General features: G+C 49.0%; 1 protein-coding gene across 1 annotated transcript; it reads left to right on the forward strand.

Annotated features, from left to right (window-relative positions):
* The first annotated feature begins 5105 nt into the window (after nucleotides 1-5105).
* TMEM79 (transmembrane protein 79) lies at nucleotides 5106-21639 on the forward strand. The gene is made up of 4 exons (XM_040333756.1): nucleotides 5106-5232; nucleotides 12881-14130; nucleotides 17221-17434; nucleotides 20538-21639. Exons 2-4 carry the CDS (start codon nucleotides 13032-13034, stop codon nucleotides 20704-20706), a joined length of 1482 nt encoding a protein of 493 aa, XP_040189690.1. The 5' UTR covers nucleotides 5106-5232; nucleotides 12881-13031; the 3' UTR covers nucleotides 20707-21639.
* The last annotated feature ends 674 nt before the right edge of the window (nucleotides 21640-22313 follow it).

A 22313-nucleotide genomic window follows, 5' to 3' on the forward strand; every position in this document is an offset into this window, starting at 1 on the left:
TTACTAGAATGGGATGTGGCAGAGGTGGGTGAATCATGGGAGTGGATGAACATTTTGGGTGCTAAACCTTTTCGATGGAGTATCTCGGAGTTGTGGTTGGAGGATAGGAGACCCGGGGGCCCTGCAGTGTGCAGTGTGACGGGCCCTTATCCCAGATGACACGCCCCGGGTATAGATTTGTGTCCTTGTTTGCTCAGGGTGACACCGCCGCCTCACACCCTCCTTCAGGTGGAACAAATTCAGCGCCATGAGATAACGCTCTCTCCAGACAGGGATTGTCAGGCCAAGTAAGAAAAAGGTCAACAAATCCCAGTCCAGGTCCCCAGCCAATGTCTTTCCACCTTTTAGAAATAACTCCGCCCACTTTACACCTTTCCAGGCAATTCATTCCATGGCGACGCCGACACACCGGATCTATGTATTCAGTGCAGCGCTATAAATCTGATAATAAATTATGACTGATCAGAAAACAATACTAATATCTGTGCCCATCAACCAACTCATACAGTGAAAATAATCATTTAAAAAGTATCTTTTCCACAAAAAAAGTGAAAAAAAATCTGTAAATAATGGCCGTGCCACCTATCAGTGCCCATCAGTGCTGCTTATCAGTGCCCATCAGTGCCACCTATGAGTGCACTTCAGTGCTGCCTATCAGAGCCCATCAGTGCTGCTTATCAGTGCCCATCGGTACCACCTATCAGAGCCGCCTACCAGTGCCACCTATCAGTGCCACCTATCATTGCCCTTCAGTGCCCATCAGTGCTGCTTATCAGTGCCACCTATTAGTGCCGCCTATCGGTGCCCTTCAGTGCTGCCTATCAGAGCCCATTAGTGCCACCTATCAGAGCCACCTATCAGTGCCGCCTATCAGAGCCACCTATGAGTGCCCTTCAGTGATGCCTATCAGAGCCCATTAGTGCCACCTATCAGTGCCCATTAGTGCCACCTATCAGAGCCACCTATCAGTGCCGCCTATCAGAGCCCATTAGTGCCACCTATCAGAGCCACCTATCGGTGCCGCCTATCAGAGCCCATTAGTGCCACCTATCAGAGCCACCTATCAGTGCCGCCTATCAGAGCCACCTATCAGTGCCCTTCAGTGCTGCCTATCAGTGCCCATTAGTGCCACCTATCAGAGCCACCTATCAGTGCCGCCTATCAGAGCCACCTATCAGTGCCCTTCAGTGCTGCCTATCAGTGCCCATTAGTGCCACCTATCAGAGCCACCTATCAGTGCCCTTCAGTGCTGCCTATCAGAGCTTATTAGTGCCACCAATCAGAGCCACCTATCAGTGCCACCTATTAGTGCCACTCATCATTGCCCTTCAGTGCTGCCTATCAGAGCCCATTAGTGCCACCTATCAGTGCCCATCAGTACCACCTATCAGAGCCACCTATCAGTGCCCTTCAGTGCTGCCTATCAGAGCCCATTAGTGCCACCTATCAGTGGCCATCAGTGCTGCTTATCAGTGCCACCTATGAGTGCTTTCAGTGCCACCTATCAGAGCCCATTAGTGCCACCTATCAGTGCCCATCACAGCCACCTATCAGAGCCCATTAGTGCCACCTATCAGTGCTGCTTATCAGAGCCATCTATCAATGCAGACTCATAAGTTCCTTCCCATCAGTGCCCACCAGTGCCGCCTCATCAGTGCAGCCTTCCCGTTTCCATCACTGCAGCCTATCAGTGCCCATCAGTGAAGGAGAACAATTACCTGTTTGCAACATTTTATAACAAACTATGAAAACATTTTATTTATTTTTTTCCACATTTTCGGCCTTTTTGTGTTTCTTTAGCAAAAAAAAAAGAGATGATCAAATCCCTCCACAAGGAAGTTCTGTTTGTGTGAAGAAACTGATGAAAATCTCACATGTGTACAGCGTCGCACGACTGCGCAATTGTCATTCAAAGTGACCGCGCTGAAAGCTGAAAACTGTCCCGGGCAGGAAGGGGTGACAGTGCCCGGCACTGAAGGGGTTACAGATGGAAACGACGCTTCTAACGCTATTGACAGTTCAGGTTTTTTTTTTAATGGCCCCAAAAAACGATTGTCTGATTTATTACCCCCCTACAGGTCACACCCACCCACACAATGCCCTCTTATCTTCCAATCAGAGGCGGCCTTGCTTTCCAAACACAAGTTCCCAAATACAATTCAATCTCCAAACAAAGAGGAAGGAATGAGAAGGTTGGACGTGTGATCGGGGATTAGGGAGCAAAGAAACCATCCATGTTTACCTCCGGGGACAATGGTCGTGCGACTACGTGGGTGACGCAATGTGCTGCCCAATCACCTGAGAACAGTGGGGTAGATTCAGTAAGATGTGCGCAGTTTTTACGTAGGCGCAGGGTACCGTTTTTGCCCTGCGCCTCCGCAAATTATCTGCGCTACCCTCGATTCACGGAGCAGCAGCTCCGTAAATTGCACGGGCGCTCCTGAAAAATGCCCGGCGTAAGAGCGCGCAATTTAAATTATCCCGTAGGGGGCGGGAATCATTTAAATTAGGCGTGTTCCCGCGCCGAGCGTAGAGCGCATGCTCCGTCGGGAAACTTTCCCGACGTGCATTGCGGTAAATGACGTCGCAAGGACGTCATTTGCTTCAAAGTGAACGTGAATGGCGTCCAGCGCCATTCACGATTCACTTACGCAAACGACGTAAAATAAAAATTTCGCAACGCGGGAACGACAGGTATCCTTAGCATTGGCTGCCCCTGCTATTAGCAGGAGCAGCCTTACGCTAAACACGCCGTATGCAAACGACGTAAACTGCGTACGCAGGGCGCGCGTACCGTAGTGAATCGGCGTTAGTATGCAATTTGCACACTCTACGCTGAGCACAACGGGAACGCCCCCTAGCGGCCTGCGTAAGAATGCAGCCTAAAATATGACTGGCATAAGAGCCTTATGCCACGCATATCTTAGGCTGTAGTCGGCGTAACAAGCTCTCTGAATCAGGAGAAGTCGTTACGCCGGCGCAAGTAAGCAATTGCGCTGCGTAACTATGGTTACGCAGACGCAATTGCTCTCTGAATCCGGTCCGCTCAATACCACAATGCCAGCAGCAAAATACCTGGAGCAACCAATCAGAATGCGACCGAATGGATCGCCGTAAACAGCTAATTAGCATACCCGATGCGGAAAACGACGCGAACCCCACCCATCGGGCGCCGTATTGCATCCTAAGATCCGAAGGCGTACGAAGCCGTACGCCGGTCGGATCTTAGCCAAATGCCGTCGTATCTTGGTTTGAGAATTCAAAATAAAGATACGACGCGGCAAATTTGAAAGTACGCCGGAGTATCAGCAGATACTCCGGCGTACTTTTTCTGTGAATCTGGCCCTCAGTTTCCTGTCTTCCCGGCCAGACTGAAAGGAAGTGAGCAGTCAGGGGCAGATCCTCAAAGAAATTACGCCGGCGTATCTCTTGATACGCCGGCGTAATTTAAAATTTTGCGCGTCGTATCTTTGTTTTGTTATCCACAAAACAAGATACGACGGCATCTGTGTTAGATCCGACAGGCGTACGCCTTAGTACGCCGTCGAAACTTAAATGCAATTTTCCGGCGGCCACTAGGTGGCGTTTCCGCGTCGAGTATGCAAATTAGCTATTTCCGACGATCCACGAGCGTACGCGCGGCCGTCGCATTTTCTTACGCCGTTTCCGTTCGGCTTTTTCCGGCGTATAGTTAAAGCTGCTATATGGTGGTGTACTCAATGTTAAGTATGGCCGTCGTTCCCGCGTCTAATTTGGGAAATTTTACGTTGTTTGCGTAAGTCGTCTGTGAATGGGGCTGGACGCCATTTACGTTCACATTGAAAACAATGACGTCCTTGCGAAGTCATTTGGAGCAATGCACCCTGGGAGTTTTGAAGGACGGGGCATGCACAGTTCGTTTTTTTATTTGTTTTTTTGTAAATTTGGAACAGAATTAAAGAATCTTTTTGAACAGTTCACATATTAAGAATGTTATTATTTTTCTTTCTTTTTTTTTGAGCTGCAGTAAAAATTGCTGCCAATTAGGTGCAAAATTTGTGCAAACAGCCGTCAGCGAGGAAACAAGGATGTTTTTTTATTTATTTTTCAGGACATTTTGAACAGAATTAAAGAATCTTTTTAAACAGTTCACATATTTCCAAGATTTTTTTTTTTTTTTGAGCTGCAGTAAAAATTGCTGCCAATTAGGTGCACAATTTGTGAAAACAGCCGTCCGCGAGGAAACAATAATGTTTTTTTTTATTATTTTTTTTATTTTTTTAGTACATTTGGAACAGAATTAATGAATCTTTTTGAACAGTTCACATATTTTCAAGAATTTTATTATTATTATTATTTTTTTTTTTAGCTGCAGTAAAAGTTGCTGCCAATTAGGTGCAAAATTTGTGCAAACAGCCGTCAGCGAGGAAAAAATAATATATATATATATATATATATATTTTTTTTTAATATATTTGGAACAGAATTAAATAATCTTTTTGAACAGTTCACATATTTTCAAGAATTTTATTATTATTTTTTTTTTATTATTATTTCGAGGGGCAGTAAAAATTGCTGCCAATTAGGTGCAAAATCTCTGCAAACAGCCGTCAGCGAGGAAACAAGAATGTTTTTTTATTTATTTTTTAGAACATTTGGAACAGAATTAAAGAAGCTTTTTGAACAGTTCACATATTTCCAGGAATCTTTTATTTATTATTATTATTTCGAGGGGCAGTAAAAATTGCTGCCAATTAGGTGCAAAATTTGTGCAAACAGCCGTCAGCGAAGAAACAAGAATGTTTTTTTATTTATTTTTCAGGATATTTGGAACAGAATTAAAGAATCTTTTTGAACAGTTTACATATTTCCAAGAATTTTATTTATTTATTTTTATTTTTATTTTTTTGAGCTGCAGTAAAAATTTCTGCCAATTAGGTGCAAAATTTCTGCACAGCCGTCAAACAGCCGTCAGCGAGGAAACAAGGATGTTTTTTAGTAGATTTGTATGGGATGGTTATTATGTATCGGATTGTCACTTTGGTCTATTTATAGCTCGTCTCTGCAGGGAAGGGAAGTGTTAAGTGTTGTGCCCGCCCCCCCTGCAGTCAGCCCCGCCCCTCCCATGGACAGGTTGAACCTGTACAGGTACATAAGGTGCGGGGCGGAAGCAGCTGTTGAACGTTCTATTTGGACGGACGGGGAAGATTGGAAGACAAGGGAAGGATTGTAGACTCCGGACCCCGGGATCAGGTACGTCACCCCCTGCTTCTTATACCCCCCATATTATTACCGAACCCCCCCAGGGGCCCCCCTTTTAAATCTAAAGGGGAGTCCATGCCCCCCCCCCCCCCCGGCTTAGATCTCCAGAACTTCCTGTGACCCCCCAGCACCCTGGAGGATATCGGTCATTGCCGGGTGATATTTCAGGAGTGCGGATTGGATGAAAGGATACATTGTTTCTCCGATGAATATTTAATGGACGTCTCGTGGTCCCGGATTGGGCAAGGAGGCCCCGCCGTCCCTCCATCTCGCTCCTCTCGTTATATATTAACGATTAAACGTTCTGTAGGAGAATGTCTCAGAGACGGAGCTGAACTTTACCTTCATTAGATATAATACGGAGGACGGGGCGACCGGTAATTCCTGTTTATTAGTCACCGAGCGCCGGACGGGATACGTTTCACGATGTCGCTTCTGTGTGCGTCCAACTAAAATGGTGTGTTTTGTTTTGGATGGAGAGGGGGAGGGGTCAGAACCCCTGCCGGGTTTTTTTCTGCCATCCGAGGCTCACCACACACGGTACAATTTCTGTACAATCGACCTTAGGGTCACCATACATGTTACAATCTGGCCATACAATCAGTACTTGATTTGACAAAACTATGTAATATGAGGTCCTACCTAATCTGTATCCAATCAGATCTTACCAAAGTGTGCCATACACATTACAATCAGATTATAATGAGTATGGCTAGTTTATGAGATAACCCAGAGATGTGATCAATAACTTACGATCCTATCCTCCAGCTACTGATCAAAATCCACGTCCCCTGTGTGCGCCATATTGATCGGATGACTATAGTTCAATTATTTTGATCGGTAAACATTGATTGTTTTTTGGACTCTTTCCTGACCTCCTAGGCTGCATACTCAGATAAGGGTCTGGTATGGATTTTGGGGGGACCCCACGCCATTTTTTTTGGTGTGGGGGTCCCCTTTCAAATCCATACTAGACCCAAAGGGCCTGGTATGGATCTGGCGGGGGACCCCACACCGTTTTTTTCGCTCATCCGCCCCCTCTTTCCTGACCTTCTGGGCTGCATGTTTGGATTTTGTGGGGGCCCCATGCCATTTCTTTTTTGGTTGGGAGGTCCCTTTAAAATCCATACTAGACCCGAAGGGCCTGGTATTGACCTGGGGGGGACCCACATAGTTTTTTTTCCTCTCGTCCATCCCCCCTCTTTCCTGACCTTCTGGGATGCATGCTCGGATAAGGGTCTGGTATGGATTTTGGGGGGCCTTGCGCCATTTTTTTATTTTGGTATGGGGGTCCCTTTCAAATCCATACTAGACCCGAAGGGCCTGGTATGGACCGGGGGGCCCCACACTGTTTTTTCCGCTTGTCCGTCCCCCCTCTTTTCTGACCTCCTGGGCTGCATACTCGGATAAGGGTCTGGTATGGTTTTTGGGGGGACCCCACGCCATTTTTTTTTTTTTGGTGTGGTGGGGGGTTCCCTTTAAAATCCATACGAGACCCGAAGGGCCTCGTATGGACCTGGGGGGGACCATCTGCCATTTTTTTTTACAATTTTTGTGTGGGGGTCCCCTTTTCAAATCCATACTAGACCCGAAGGGCCTGGTATGGACCTGACGGGGGGACCCCACACTGTTTTTTTTTCTGTTCGTCCATCCCCCCTCTTTCCTAACCTTCTGGGCTGCATGTTTGGATAAGGGTTTTGGTATGGATTTTGTGGGGGCCCCATGCCTTTTTTTTTTATTTTGGTGTGTGGGGCGGTCCCCTTTCAAATCCAGGGCCTGGTAAATCCAGGACCTCCTGGGCTGCATACTTGGATAAGGGTCTGGTATGGATTTTGGGGGGACCCCACGCCATTTTAAATTTTTTTTGGTGTGGTGGGGGTTCCCTTTAAAATCTATACTAGCCCCTGAAGGACCTCGTATGGACCTGGGGGGGACCATCTGCCATTTTTTTTACAATTTTTGTGCAAAACCAGACCCTTATCCAAACATGCAGCCCAGAAGGTCAGGAAAGAGGGGGGACAGATGAGCGGGAAAAAAACTGTGTGGGGTCCCCCCCAGGTCCATGCCAGGCCCTTTGGGTCTAGTATGGATTTGAAAGGGGACCCCACACAGTTTTTTTTCCCGCTCATCTGTCCCCCCTCTTTCCTGACCTTCTGGGCTGCATGTTTGGATAAGGGTCTGGTATGGATTTTGTGGGGGCACCACATCATTTTTATTTATTTTTTGGTGTGGGGGGGTCCCCTTTCAAATCCATACTAGACCCAAAGGAATTGGTATGGACCGGGGGGGCCCCACACCGTTTTTTCCGCTCGCCCATCCCCCCTCTTTCCAGACCTCCTGGGCTGCATGCTTGGATAAGGGTCTGGTATGGATTTTGGGGGGGGGGGGCACACACCATTTTTTTTGGTGTGGGGAGGGGGGGTCCCCTTTCAAATCCATACTAGACCCGAAAGGCCTGGTATGGACCTGGGGGGGACCCCACACCGATTTGGTGTGACTGCACATGCACAACATCTCACAAGCGACTCTTGGGTGACAATATAACATGCTGCAGGAGGTAGTTTATGAGATAACGCGCATGCACGTGCGCTGTGGGGTCTCTGACAGACCAGGTACAACTGTTATAACCCGAGTATGTTAATTGCGCCTCCAAGTTCAGCATTTAACCCTTTTACGACCGCCCAGAGGCAAAAAAAGGTGTGTGCTTTAATGCCTACACGCCGCACACGTGCATCTATGGGCAGGTGATGTCGCTGAGAGCTAGACATGTGCAGAACTTCCCTGCCAGTGTCATTAGTACAGTGACAGTGCATATTTTTAGCACTGATCACTGTATTAGTGTCACTGGTTCCCAAAAATGTGTCACTTAGTGTCCGATTTGTCCGCCGCAATATCGCAGTCCTGCTATAATTTGCTGATTGCTGCCATTATTAAAAAAATATGTCCCCGAATCTCATTAAAAAAATCTGTTCACCTTAGGTTCAGGTGCAAGCCAAATCCTTTCTTTTTTTTTATTGATAAAGAAAGGTTGAACCACCCCGGAAGGTCATTTTGTGCTACCTGTGTTCCCCTGGGGAGATTCCCCTTCACTTCCTGTCTTGGAGACTCAGCAGAAAGTGAGAGGAAAGCCAAACATTACCCGGCAGGTAATTTTGTGCTACCTGTGTCCCCCCTGGGGAGATTCCCCTTCACTTCCTGTCTTGGAGACTCGGCAGGAAGTGAGAGGAAAGCCAAACATTACCCGGCAGGTAATTTTGTGCTACCTGTGTCCCCTCTGGGGAGACTCCCCTTCACTTCCTGTCTTGGAGACTCAGCAGGAAGTGAGAGGAAAGCCAAACATTGCCTGGCAGGTAATTTTGTGCTACCTGTGTCCACCATGGGGAGATTCCCCTTCACTTCCTGTCTTGGAGACTCAACAGGAAGTGAGAGGAAAGCCAACAAAAATTCCCATCTTACAGAGTAGTCACAGGACCCGGTGTGCCCATTATGGAAGCTTCCCTCACCGCTTTGGTGGTGACTCAACATTTTTGGATTCCTCATCACTTCCTGTCTCAGTGGTCACCAGGACAGATATTGGGCTGAATCTCTCCTGCAGGGACACAGAGATTTGGGCTTTATCAGTTACCATTCAGCTGAGTTTTCCTACTTTTTTAAACCTGCAGCTAATATAAGTACCCGACATATAACGATCGCCAGGCAGCAAGATCGAAAAACGGGGAGGCGCCACAAATGAGGGGTGCATTGCACGATGTTGCGGCGCGTTTGGGGTTAAAACAGGTGGTGAGGAGGCGTTACATCACTTCCCCACCACTAGGGGGCGCAGTATTGTGAAATTCATCCCGCCCTGTAAATGGGAGGATGGAGAGGAATGAGAGGGGGTGCTTTTTTCAGAAGAGTACCCCCAACTGTTGCATCTGGAATGGGAGAACCTTCAACTCTTCCAGCAGGGGGAGCTATAGTTAGCTGTAGCTGGGAAGGGACATACTGCACGTGCAATCAGTTCGAACTACCTGGAGCGGCCACTAGGGGACGGAAGGGCTGAATTTCACAATATTGTGCTCCTCTAGAGTGAAATAAGGGGCCAGCATTTTTTTTTTCTGTACAGGACCCTCAACAACTGGATCTGGAACGGGAGGACCTTAACCATTTCCAGCAGGGGGAGTTATAGTGCTGGAGCCGGGAGGAAACATACTCTGCATGCAGGCCGTTTGAATGGCCTGGAGCAGCCACTTGGGGGAGCAGTATTGTCATATTCAAAACGGAAGGATGGGCTGAATTACACCCCCTTAGGGGTTAGAAATCCTCTGGCGGGTGGAACGTTTCCTCTGGCGGGTGGAACGGTTCCTCTGGCGGGTGGGGACGGTTCCTCTGGCGGGTGGGGACGGTTCCTCTGACCAGAGGGGCGGTTCCTCTGGCGGGTGGGGCGGTTCCTCTGGCGGGTGGGACGGTTCCTCTGGCGGGTGGGGACGGTTCCTCTGGCGGGAGGGACGGTTCCTCTGGCGGGAGGGACGGTTCCTCTGGCGGGAGGGACGGTTCCTCTGGCGGGAGGGACGGTTCCTCTGGCGGGTGGGACGGTTCCTCTGGCGGGTAGGACGGTTCCTCTGACCGGAGGGGCGGTTCCTCTAGCGGGTGGGACGGTTCCTCTGGCGGGTGGGACGGTTCCTCTGGCGGGTGGGACGGTTCCTCTGGCGGGTAGGACGGTTCCTCTGACCGGAGGGGCGCTTCCTCTGGCGGGTGGGACGGTTCCTCTGGCGGGAGGGGCGGTTCCTCTGGCGGGTGGGACGGTTCCTCTGGCGGGAGGGACGGTTCCTCTGGCGGGAGGGACGGTTCCTCTGGCGGGAGGGACGGTTCCTCTGGCGGGTGGGGACAGTTCCTCTGGTGGGTGGGACGGTTCCTCTGGCGGGTGGGACGGTTCCTTTGGCGGGTGGGACGGTTCCTCTGACCGGAGGGACGGTTCCTCTGACGGGAGGGACGGTTCCTCTGGCGGGTGGGACGGTTCCTCTGGCGGGTGGGACAATTCCTCTGGCGGGTGGGACGGTTCCTCTGGCGGGTGGGACGGTTCCTCCGGCGGGAGGGACGGTTCCTCCGGCGGGAGGGACGGTTCCTCCGGCGGGAGGGACGGTTCCTCCGGCGGGTGGGACGGTTCCTCCGGCGGGTGGGACGGTTCCTCCGGCGGGTGGGACGGTTCCTCCGGCGGGAGGGACGGTTCCTCCGGCGGGAGGGACGGTTCCTCCGGCGGGTGGGACGGTTCCTCCGGCGGGAGGGACGGTTCCTCCGGCGGGACGGACGGTTCCTCTGGCGGGTGGGACGGTTCCTCTGGCGGGATGGACGGTTCCTCTGGCGGGATGGACGGTTCCTCTGGCGGGATGGACGGTTCCTCTGGCGGGAGGGACGGTTCCTCTGGCGGGTGGGACGGTTCCTCTGGCGGGAGGGACGGTTCCTCTGGCGGGTGGGACGGTTCCTCTGGCGGGAGGGACGGTTCCTCTGGCGGGTGGGACGGTTCCTCTGGCGGGTGGGACGGTTCCTCTGGCGGGTGGGACGGTTCTTCTGGCGGGTGGGACGGTTCCTCTGGCGGGAGGGACGGTTCCTCTGGCGGGTGGGACGGTTCCTCTGGCGGGTGGGACGGTTCCTCTGGTAGGTGGGACGGTTCCTCTGTGTGTGATCAGCGGGGTGTCTGAGTTCAGTAGAAATGAAAATCACGGCGTTGTGTGATTGGAGGGCGGGGTGGCTGTACGCGGCCCATCACCTCCTCTTCATTGGCCTCATTACTCTAATACTTTGTCATGCTTCATTTACACCATTTCACCACATTAGTCATCTAATTTCCGTCTCTGACACACGTGACTGATGACTTGTATGTAGGAAAGGTGAGGAGCGTCTGCCTGGTGTCATGAGAGCCACTTGGGCCCCAGGCTGTCTGTTAGCCAATCGGTGAGCTCCTACGGTTATCCAGGAAGCCACTTACCATTTAATCCCAGCTTTGTGTAATCCTTCCTAGTCTGCTTCTGGGCGGGTCTGCAGCCTCCCGTCACCTTACTCCCACAGATTTAAAACCCAACTCCAACCAAAACTTTCTTTTAATTAAAATTTGTAAGGTGGAGTGGAGAAGGGTTGCAGCCTCTGTCTTGTTTTATTGCCCTCTGTGTCCCTAGAATAGAGATTTCCCTTGCCCTGTAAGCACAGGAAGTGATAGGAATCTCTCTGATGGGGACACCAAAAAAAGAAAGGTGAGGGTGCATTTAATGAGCGCTGGTGAGGCTACATTTGATGGGCGCTGGTGAGGCTACATTTGATGGGCGCTGGTGAGGCTGCATTTGATGGGCGCTGGTGAGGCAACATTTGATGGGCGCTGGTGAGGCAACATTTGATGGGCGCTGGTGAGGCTGCATTTGATGGGCGCTGGTGAGGCTGCATTTGATGGGCGCTGGTGAGGCTGCATTGATGGGCGCTGGTGAGGCTGCATTTGATGGCCGCTGGTGAGGCTGCATTTGATGGCCGCTGGTAGGCTGCATTTGATGGCCGCTGGTAGGCTGCATTTGATGGCGCTGGTGAGGCTGCATTTGATGTGCGCTGGTGAGGCTGCATTGATGAGTGCTGGTGAGGCTGCATTGATGAGTGCTGGTGAGGCTGCATTGATGAGTGCTGGTGAGGCTGCATTTGATGGGCACTGGTGAGGTTGCATTTGATGGACGCTGGTGAGGCTGCATTGATGGGCACTGGTGAGGTTGCATTGATGAACGCTGGTTGGCTGCATTTCATGGGCGCTGGTGAGGCAACATTTGATGGGCGCTGGTGAGGCAACATTTGATGGGCGCTGGTAAGGCAACATTTGATGGGCGCTGGTGAGGCTGCATTTGATGGGCGCTGGTAAGGCAACATTTGATGGGCATTGGTGAGGCTGCATTGATGAGCGCTGGTGAGGCTGCATTTGATAGGCGCTGGTGAGGCTGCATTTGATGGGCGCTGGTGAGGCAACATTTGATGGGCACTGGTGAGGCTACATTTGATGGGCGCTGTTGAGGCTACATTTGATGGGCGCTGGTAAGGCAACATTTGATGGGCACTGGTGAGGCTGCATTTGATGGGCGCTGGTGAGTCTGCATTGATGGGCGCTGGTGAGGTTGCATTGATGAACGCTTGTGAGGCTGCATTTGATGGGTGCTGGTGAGGCTGTTTAGATGGGCGCTGGTGAGGCTGCATTTGATGGGTGCTGGTGAGGCTGCATTTGATGAGTGCTGGTGAGGCTGCATTTGATGGGCACTGGTGAGGTTGCATTGATGAGTGCTGGTGAGGCTGCATTTGATGGGCGCTGGTGAGGCTGCATTTGATGGGCGCTTCATTAAAAAAAGTGGGGTATACATGGGCAGGGAAAAGGGGGTGAAGCCCAGGGGGGGGGCAGCAAAATTAGGTTTTGCCTAGGGTGTCAAAAACCCTTGCACCAGCCCTGTTAGCTAATAATAATTTTGGGTGAAAATATTGTCTAGATATATTAGGGGGGCATCTGCCAGGTAGGCTGTAGGGGGCCCCATAATTTCTAACGGCAGCCCTGGGTACAACTGTGCAAGACTGAAGGGGTAGGGTGGGTGAGGATTTAGGAATTGCTTTTTAATTTCCCGTTCTTGTTTTGGTTTATTAACAGATCAGACGAAGTTACATGAAAACGGGTATCAAGAAACAAATTAGGAGACCCTCCTATCTTTTCAAGAGTTGTAAAAAGCCTCCTCCGCCAGAAAGTTGGGTTGACTTGACTACATGGCCTGACCAGCCTAGTGGTGGTCACCAATTCCATAATGGCTACAGGCCAACCAAAGGTCCTTCAACTTGACCCTTCTCCGGAGAAGACTCATCATACCGGAACAGAGGTTGGCTTACAGGAGACTCCAGAGAAAAAGTTGAGTTCTGTTGGCTTCTATGAACTGGAGGTTCCACACGCCTCGAAAAAGAATGAAGCCACAGAGGAGACCAAGAGCACGGGGTCAGCCGATGTGGAGACCAAAGAGGTCCTCTCCGAAGAAAAGGACTATCTAGATAAAGCGGAAGAGAAGACCACTCAAAGCGATGCATCTCCGGAATACTTGGATAAAGCAGAAGAGAAGACCACTCTTGACATTGAAGACCAAAGCCTCGACTACTTTGACCAGACTGCACCCAGGTCATCCGGACTCAACCACCGGCATGGAATCCTGTCTTGTCTTTGTAAAGAGTGCGTCGAAAATTTGCAAAACAAACGCGAGGAGGTTAAAAAAACAACCGATACCGACAAAGAGATAAACGATGAGTTCTTGCCTTGCGAGGACAGCGCTTCCATCAAATCCAACCGCAGCAATAGGGATTCGGAAAAATCAAGACACACCAACTCCTACTCGGAGGAAGAATGTACGGGCAACAGGTTAGAAGATGCCCAAGTAACTTTACCGTACCCGGAAAAATACCCGCCGCCAGAATGCATCACGAGACTGAGCAACGCCGGTCTGTATGAACCCAACGAAGACCTGGGGGTGAGGAGCAGCAAAGCCGAAGAAGACAAGCAATCACAAGTGGTCAGCGCGGCTTTCTTCGTACAACATCCGGATGAAAAGCCATCCCAGCAGAAGAAGGTCCAGTTGGAAATGGTGGACATCGAAAAAGGGGAAACGGAAAGTGAGCCCCTCATCCGTACCATCCGAAGAACGGTAGACGAGGAGCCCCCGGATCCGAGGATCTGCCAGTGTAACAGGGGCTGCTTGAAGATCGTTGGGTCCTTCGTCACCTCCATGATCGTGTTTCCGGCTTTCCTATATGCGGCCTACGCTTGGCTGCCGTTCGATGCCCCACTGATGCCGGACATACCCACCAGACTCGTCTACACCCTGCGGTGTGCGTCTTTTGCCTCGTTCCCCATCGTTCTCGGTAAGTGGAGAAGATTCTGTTTCTGTTGTAGAAGAATTATTTTTTTTCCACCAATTGTATCCTTCTATCAGCAAACTCCAAATGCATATTCCAGCCTGTACCACATATAAAGCTGTATGCAACATGTTTTTATTAATTAACCACTTCAGCCCCAGACCATTTGGCTGGCCAAAAACCAGCCCACTTTTTGCGATTCGCCACTGCGTCGCTTTAACTGACAATTGCGCGGTCGTGCGACGTGGCTCCCAAACAAAATTGGCGTCCTTTTTTCCCCACAAATAGAGCTTTCTTTTGGTGGTATTTGATCACCTCTGCGTTTTTTTTGTTTTTTGCGCTATAAACAAAAATAGAGCGACAATTTTGAAAAAAATGCAATATTTTTTTACTTTTTGCTGTAATAAATATCCCCCAAAAATATATATAACATTTTTTTTTTTTCCCTCAGTTCTTCTACACATTTTTGGATAAAAAATCGCAATAAGCATAAAGTGATTGATTTGCGAAAAAGTTATAGGCCCGGATTCAGAAAGCACTTACGCCGACGTATCTAGATATACGCCGCGTAAGTGTAAATTTGCGCCGTCGTATCTCTGCGCTGTACCCACAGAACTAGATACGCCTGAAAATCGGCTTCTTCCGACCGACGTAACTTTCCAACGCCGGCGTATGGTGGGCGCATATTTACGCTGGACGCATCTTGCGCTCCCATTGATTTCCTATTCAAATATGCAAATGAGGGAGATACGCCGATTCACGAACGTACTTGCGCCCGTCGCTGCAATCTACGCCGTTTACGTAAGGCGTACGTCCGGCGTAAGTTTACCCCTCATAAAGCAGGGGTAAGTCATGTTAAGGTATGGATGTCGGAAACGTCAGAACAGCCGTCGTATTTTACGTCGTTTACGTAAGTCGTACGTGAATGGGGCTGGGCGTAGGTTGCGCTCACGTCGTAGGCATTGAGCCGGCGTATCTTAGGGAGTATATGCGACGTGATTCTGAGCATGCACGCGCATGCGCCGTTCGTTAGGCCCTTCATTTGCATGGGGTGACGGTTAATTTACATGTAGCACACCCACTACCTTCCTACTTTGAATTAGGCGGGCTTACGCCGGCCAATTTACGTTACGCTGGCGCAAATATGGGAGCGAGTGTTTTGTGAATACTCAGCTTGCCTCTCAAAGTTATGTCGGCGTAGCGCATATGAGATGCGCTACGCCGGCACAAAGATGTGCCAATGTACCTGAATCCGGCCTATAGCGTCTACAAAATAGTGCATAGATGTTGGACATTTTTATTATATATATATATATATATATATATATATATATATATATATATATATATATATATATATATATATATATATATTTACTAGTATTGGCGTTTTTTTGCGATTTTTGTCAGGGCTGCGACATTGTGGCAAACAGATCGGACACTTTTTACTATTTTGGGACCATTGACATTTATACAGCGAACAGTGCTATAAAAATGCACTGATTACTGTATAAATGTCATTTGCAGGGAAGGGATTAACACTAGGGGGCGATCAAGGGGTTAAATGTGTTCCCTAGAGAGTGGTTCTAACTGTGGGGGGAGGGGACTGACTGGGGGAGGTGACAGATTGGTGTCCCTATGTACAAGGAAGACACCATCGGTCTCCTCCTCTCCCTGACAGGACGTGGATCTGTTTATTTACACACACAGTTCCACTTCCCTGGCTCTGTAACTGGCGATCGCGGGTGTATGGTGGACATCGCGGCCGCCAGGCACGCGCTTGGGCACCCGAGTGACGCGGCGCGCGTGCGCACCCCCTAGTGGCCGGGAGGCCCGAGGACGTCATACGACGGCCACCCAGGATGGCAGAGCCACTTGCAGCCATCATTTCACTATATGCGGGATGTGAAGTGGTTAAATCAATGTATTTATTTATTTTTACGTAAAAAGGATGTCCAAGAAAGTTGGAACATTTTGCTTGCAGTTGGACTTTAATTTCTTTGAGTAATTTTTTATGTGACGTTTGAAATGTTGTCTTGGTCATATTTTTGTACTAAAGAAATCTGCAGATGAGCCACTAGAGGGGGCTGTCTGTGGCTCAAAAAGGTTTTTAATGTGTTGATCAACTTCTAGACTTGAATTGTGAAAAGGAGCAATAAAGGAAGGTCCTCCAGCATTTCAGGAGAGGAGAGTTATAGAGGAAGGAGCAGAGTCCTCCAGCAGAGTATTTCAGGAGAGGAGAGGTATAGAGGAAGGAGCAGAGTCCTCCAGCAGAGTATTTCAGGAGAGGAGAGTTCTGGAGGGAGGAGCAGAGTCCTCCAGCATTTCAGGAGAGGAGGGTTATAGAGGAAGGAGCAGAGTCCTCCAGCAGTGCAGAGTATTTCAGGAGAGGAGTGTTATAGAGGAAGGAGCAGAGCCCTCCAGCAGTGCAGAGTATATCAGGAGAGGAGAGTTATAGAGGAAGGAGCAGAGTCCTCCAGCAGAGCAGAGTATTTCAGGAGAGGAGAGTTATAGAGGAAGGAGCAGAGTCCTCCAGCAGAGTATTTCAGGAGAGGAGAGTTAGAGAGGAAGGAGCAGAGTCCTCCAGCAGTGCAGAGTATTCCAGGAGAGGAGAGTTATAGAGGAAGGAGCAGAGTCTTCCAGCAGAGTATTTCAGGAGAGGAGAGTTATAGAGGAAGGGGCAGAGTCCTCCAGCAGGGCAGAGTATTTCAGGAGAGGAGAGTTATAGAGGAAGGAGCAGAGTCCTCCAGCAGTGCAGAGTATTCCAGGAGAGGAGAGTTATAGAGGAAGGAGCAGAGTCCTCCAGCAGAGTATTTCAGGAGAGGAGAGTTATAGAGGAAGGGGCAGAGTCCTCCAGCAGAGTATATCAGGAGAGGAGAGTTATAGAGGGAGGAGCAGAGTCCTCCAGCAGTGCAGAGTATTTCAGGAGAGGAGAGTTATAGAGGAAGGAGCAGAGTCCTCCAGCAGTGCAGAGTATTTCAGGAGAGGAGAGTTCTGGAGGAAGGAGCAGAGTCCTCCAGCAGTGCAGAGTATTTCAGGAGAGGAGAGTTAGAGGAAGGAGTATGCAGAGTATTTCACCCTCTCTTCTTTTCTCAGGTGTCATCATCCATGGAATCTCACGTCTCTGTGCCTCCTCCTATGACCCGTTTAAACCCAAAGAGCGTGAGGTGACCATACACCGGCGGTTTGTTAAGCAAGGAACGTTTCTATTCGTCCTCTACTTCTTCAACCTCTCTGTGCTGGCCACCTACCTGCCCCAGGACCACCTGAAGTTTATCCCGCTCCTCACCTGCCTCTTTACCCTTGCTCAGTAAGTGACACCGGGCTGATTCCACCTTCCTGAGATGCCATCTGTTGTGGAAATAGGGTTCTATATCGGGACGCTCCAGCCAATCTCTTGCCACACCTAGGCTCACCTAATGAGAGTATAAACACCGGCTGCATCCTGCCGAATCTAGAATGGGATAATAACAGATTAAAGGGTCACTCCACCCAGGACTAATAATAAACAACTAAAGCGTTTCATAAATCTTTGAGGGCCTCCAGTGGTGGAATCTCCGCACACCCGCTGTTGCCAATTTTTTAAAGCCAACCTTTCACCAAATTTACAGTTCAATTCTTTTTTCTTTCCTTCCTCTTACATAGTTGCTTGCTATTTCTCCCTTGTTGTAAATATCTTGGATGAAGGGTCCACCCAGGACTGATATTAGGGGGTAAACCCCCAAACAGTTTCATAAATCTTTGAGGGCCGTCAGGGGTGGGATCTCCTGCTATGGTCAATTTTTACAATGGACCCAAATTTACAACTTGGCCCTTTTTCTTTCCTTCCTCTTGCAGAATTGCTTCCTATTTTTTCCTCCTAATGTAAATACCTTCTTTTGGATGCTTCGCCATTTTTCTTCCTTCTTTGTTACCTAAGTAAGGGGAACATAGACCATCTCCACTCCCGACTTCATGGAATACATGTCATGGACCCTAGAAGGCTGAAAGTACCAAACTCTTGTGGCATCTCCAAACCCTATGACAGCATGCATTATGAAAGGCATGGCCTCTACTTTCCATCTGCGCTTGTGTGAGATCTGGTGCCATGTCTTACATTGCATGTTGCCATGGTGTCAGAAGATCTTGCAAGTCCTTGGTACCTACAACCCCACAGCCTTCTAGTATGTGTGACTTGTATCCAAAGAAGCTGGGGGGGGGGGGGGGGACAATACGTAATGCAAAAGACATGGCGCCAGATCTTGATATGAGCATACGGTCAATGTGGCACCATGTCTTTTCCATTACATGTTGCCGTGGTATCAGTCATGGTAGCTCACAGACGTTTGGCACCTATGGCCTCGGAGCCTTCTAGAATACCACACATTAATCCCGGGAGGCGAGGAGTGTAAGAAGGAAGTCTCAAAACACGATTGGCTAGATTCAGAGAGATGGCCGCAACTTTGCGGCGGCGTAGCTTAGCGTGTTTAGGCTACGCCGCCGTAAGTTAGCGAGGCAAGTACTTGATTCTCAAAGTACTTGCCTGCTAAGTTACGGCGGCGTAGCCTAAAGCGTGCGGGCGTAAGGGCGCCTAATTTAAATTTGTCTGACGGGGGGTGTTTTAGCATAATGAGGCTTGACCCGACGTGATTGACGTTTTTTTTTAACTGCGCATGCGCCGGGCGCCTACATTTCCCAGTGTGCATTGCGGCTAAGTCCGCCGCAGGGGCCTATTGATTTTGACGTGGACGTAAACGACGTAAATCCCTATTCACGGACGACTTACGCAAACGACGTAAAATTTTCGAATTTCGAAGCGTGAACGGCAGCCATACTTTTATTATCTATTAGATGGAATAACTTTAGGCCTGATAATGCGTTATGGAAACGGCGTAAATGTACTGTGGCGGCCGGGCGTACGTTCGTGAATAGGTGTATCTACTGATTTACATATTCTACACCGACCGCAATGGAAGCGCCACCTAGCGGCCAGCCTCAATATTGCAACCTAAGATAAGACGGCGCAAGCCGTCGTATCTTAGATATGTTTAAGCGTATCTCTGTTTGAGAATACACTTAAACATAGGTCGGCGCAGATTCTGAGTTAGGTCGGCGTATCTACTGATACGCCGACCTAACTCTACCTGAATCTAGCTATATGGCAACATGTATTGTAAAAAGGCATGGCACCAGATCTTGATCTGAACATACGTTCAATGTGGCACCATGTCGTTTCCATTACATGTTGCCTTGGTAATACACATTGTATCTTGCAGACGTTCGACACCTATGGCCTCGCAGCTTTCTAGGATGCATGATATGAATCCCATGAGGAGGAGGGTGTAATGCCCCGTACACACGACCGGTTTTCCTGTCGGATAAAAAAACAATGGTTTTCCCGACAGAATTCTTGTCAAGCATACATACGGTCACACAAAAGTCCAGTGAACTTTTGACTGCCAAGAATGTGGTGACGCAAAAGACTACGACGAGCCGAGAAAATAAGGTTCTATGCTTCTGAGCATGCGTCGATTTGTTTCCAAGCATGCACGTTTTTTTTAATCGTCGGAAAAGCATCCTAACGGGAAAAAAGAGATCCTGCTCTGCTCTCTTTTTTTTCCCGGCAGTTTTCCTATCTGAAAAACTGTGAGGGAGCCTACACACGGTCGGAATTCCCGGCCAAAAGCTCTCATCGCAGTTTTTCCAACGGGAAAACCGGTCGTGTGTACAGGGCATTAGAAAAAGTCTCCAAACACTATGGCAACATGTAATGTGAAAGACATGGCACCCTATTAGGCAAATTAGGTGGTCGCCTAAGGCCTCGCACTCACAGAGGCCTCGCGGCCGCCCAACTTACCCAATGCATTACCCAAGTTTTGAGGGACAGGGGACCCTAACGTTGCTGTGCTCAGGCAGGATTAAGAGCCCTGACTCAGGAGCGTGGGCCGCCAGCGTCCCTAACAACCAGTGAATATCAGTGACACCACCCCTTTGTGACGTCAATGACCCAGCATGCCCTCAGTCAATGATGTCACAAGGGGGCGGGTTCCGTAGGTGACATCACCGGGTGGCCCCCGCCCCTTAGGTATTAAAGAGCAGGATCTGGGGGCCACCTTGTTAAGGGGGGGCTTCCAGATTCCGATAAGCCCCCAGCCCGCAGACCCCACCGGCCAGGGTTGTGGGGAAGAGGCTCTTGTCCTTGAATTATTTTTCCCATCATGGGCGTGAGCGGGGCCCCATGTCAAGTTTTGCCTAAGGCCTCACAAATCCTAGAGCCGCCCCTGGTTTTGCCCCAATTTGGGGCCCAATCATCTTCTCCACCTGAAACTAGACTAAAGCAAGTTTTAGATGGATAGGTTTCCATTTTGAAGGTATTAAAACAATGTGTATCATGCTCTATACAGATTCTGACTGATAAATCTTTTTCCTTCCAGGCTTATCTACTGGCTGTCCTTCGCCGTCAGCCGATCGTTCCGTGGTTTCGGCTATGGCTTGACGTTCTTTCCTCTCATCGCCATGATGTTCAGCAACTTTTACTTCATGTTTTTGGTGGAGCCAGAAAAGATGATTTTCCTGGGAAGTAGAAACGTGCCCCAAAATTAGCAAATGGAATGACTGCACACCTTGGGCAGCCAATGGAGACACTCCCAGCATCATAAAATGAATACCTCCTTTGGCTCACGTTGGATCTTTTATATCTACCGTCTCCTTCTTCTGATGTTACATATCTAAAAAAAAAAGACTAAGGGGGTGTATTTATTAAAAAAAAAAATCACCCTGCTCACCCTCTGTGAAACTGCCATGTACATTTGTTCCATGGGAATTGAGGAAAAATCGAATGCTGTTAGGATATTTCATCTCCAGTTCGAATGTTATGCGTTCATAATGAAAACAGGAAAATACGGCATTATGGCCACTAGATGGAGCTAAAGTTCATAGGCAAAAAATGTATATTTACGATTTCCGTCAGCTCCATCTAGTGGCCATGGTGTGGTATTTTCCCAACCCATCAAATCCGACTGAATTTTGTTTTTAAGGCTTTATTTGAAAAATTATATTTTATATGAAGAAATTTGGACCTGAGGCTCTGTACTTGAAATTCAACACTTTACTTTAAAAGCCCAATTGAACTTACAGTTTAAAGAAGAAGTCTTCTCTGGAATATAGACTTACTTGCCGCTCTAGTGAATCACGTTTAACCCCTTTATGGCTGCCCAACACATATGTGCAGCGGCAAAGGGGTACAATTTAACACCCAACTGCCGTCCATATGTGCCGCTGGGCAGCCAAGGGTCATGTGCTGAGAGCGCGCTCCTTGTGCACTTTCAGCACAAAGACAGAAGTGTTGAAGACAGCTCTCAGCCAGAGTTAAATCAGTAGCCAGGGGACTGACTCCTGATCATGTGACCACTGTGGTCATATGTTCGCTGATCCTTCCTGCCCCCCCAGGTGTTCAGAAGTCTTTAAAGGGGGGAAGGAGCTAAGCAATAATTTAGCATGAGAAACGAATTGTTGAACTATTGCAAAGAAAAGAACATCTTTATAACTATAATTATTGTCTTAGAGCTCCTCCCCTGTATGAAGCCCGATTTGTGGTGTCCTATGCTCCTGCTCCAGCAGTCGTTACCGCCTTCTTTACTGTCTGCGCTTTTGAGCGTGCCTACATTGTAATTATTCATCTGATGGTCTAGATAAGCTGTCTACAGAACACTGCATTATGGATCTCTCTCTGTATATTGATATGTCCCCTCCCCTTTGCTGACAATCTCCTCCCCCCTACATGAGTGATGAGAGCGCTGGCTGCCACCTCCTGCTTGCTGAGGAAGACCAGCACTGTCAATCACAAACTAATTATCTATTCCTCTTCTACTGAAGGGGTTAAACAATAATCCTAAATTAAATGTTGAACAATTGCAAAGAAAAGAACATCTTTTATATCTGTGATTATTGTCTGAGAGCTCCTCCCCTGTATGAAGCCCGATTTGTGGTGTCCTATGCTCCTGTTCCAGCAGTCACTACTGCCTCCTTTACTGTCCCTACATCATTATTTATTCATCTGATGGTCTAGATAAGCTGCCTACAGAACACTGCATTATGGAACTCTGTATGCTGATATGTCCCCTCCTGTTCGCTGAAAATCTCCCCCCCCCCCTACATGAGTAATGAGAGTGGTGGCTGCCAGCTGCCGTATGCTGAGGAAGACAAGCGCT

This window comes from Rana temporaria, chromosome 13, assembly GCF_905171775.1.
Source record: "Rana temporaria chromosome 13, aRanTem1.1, whole genome shotgun sequence".
Taxonomy (NCBI): Eukaryota; Metazoa; Chordata; class Amphibia; order Anura; family Ranidae; genus Rana; species Rana temporaria.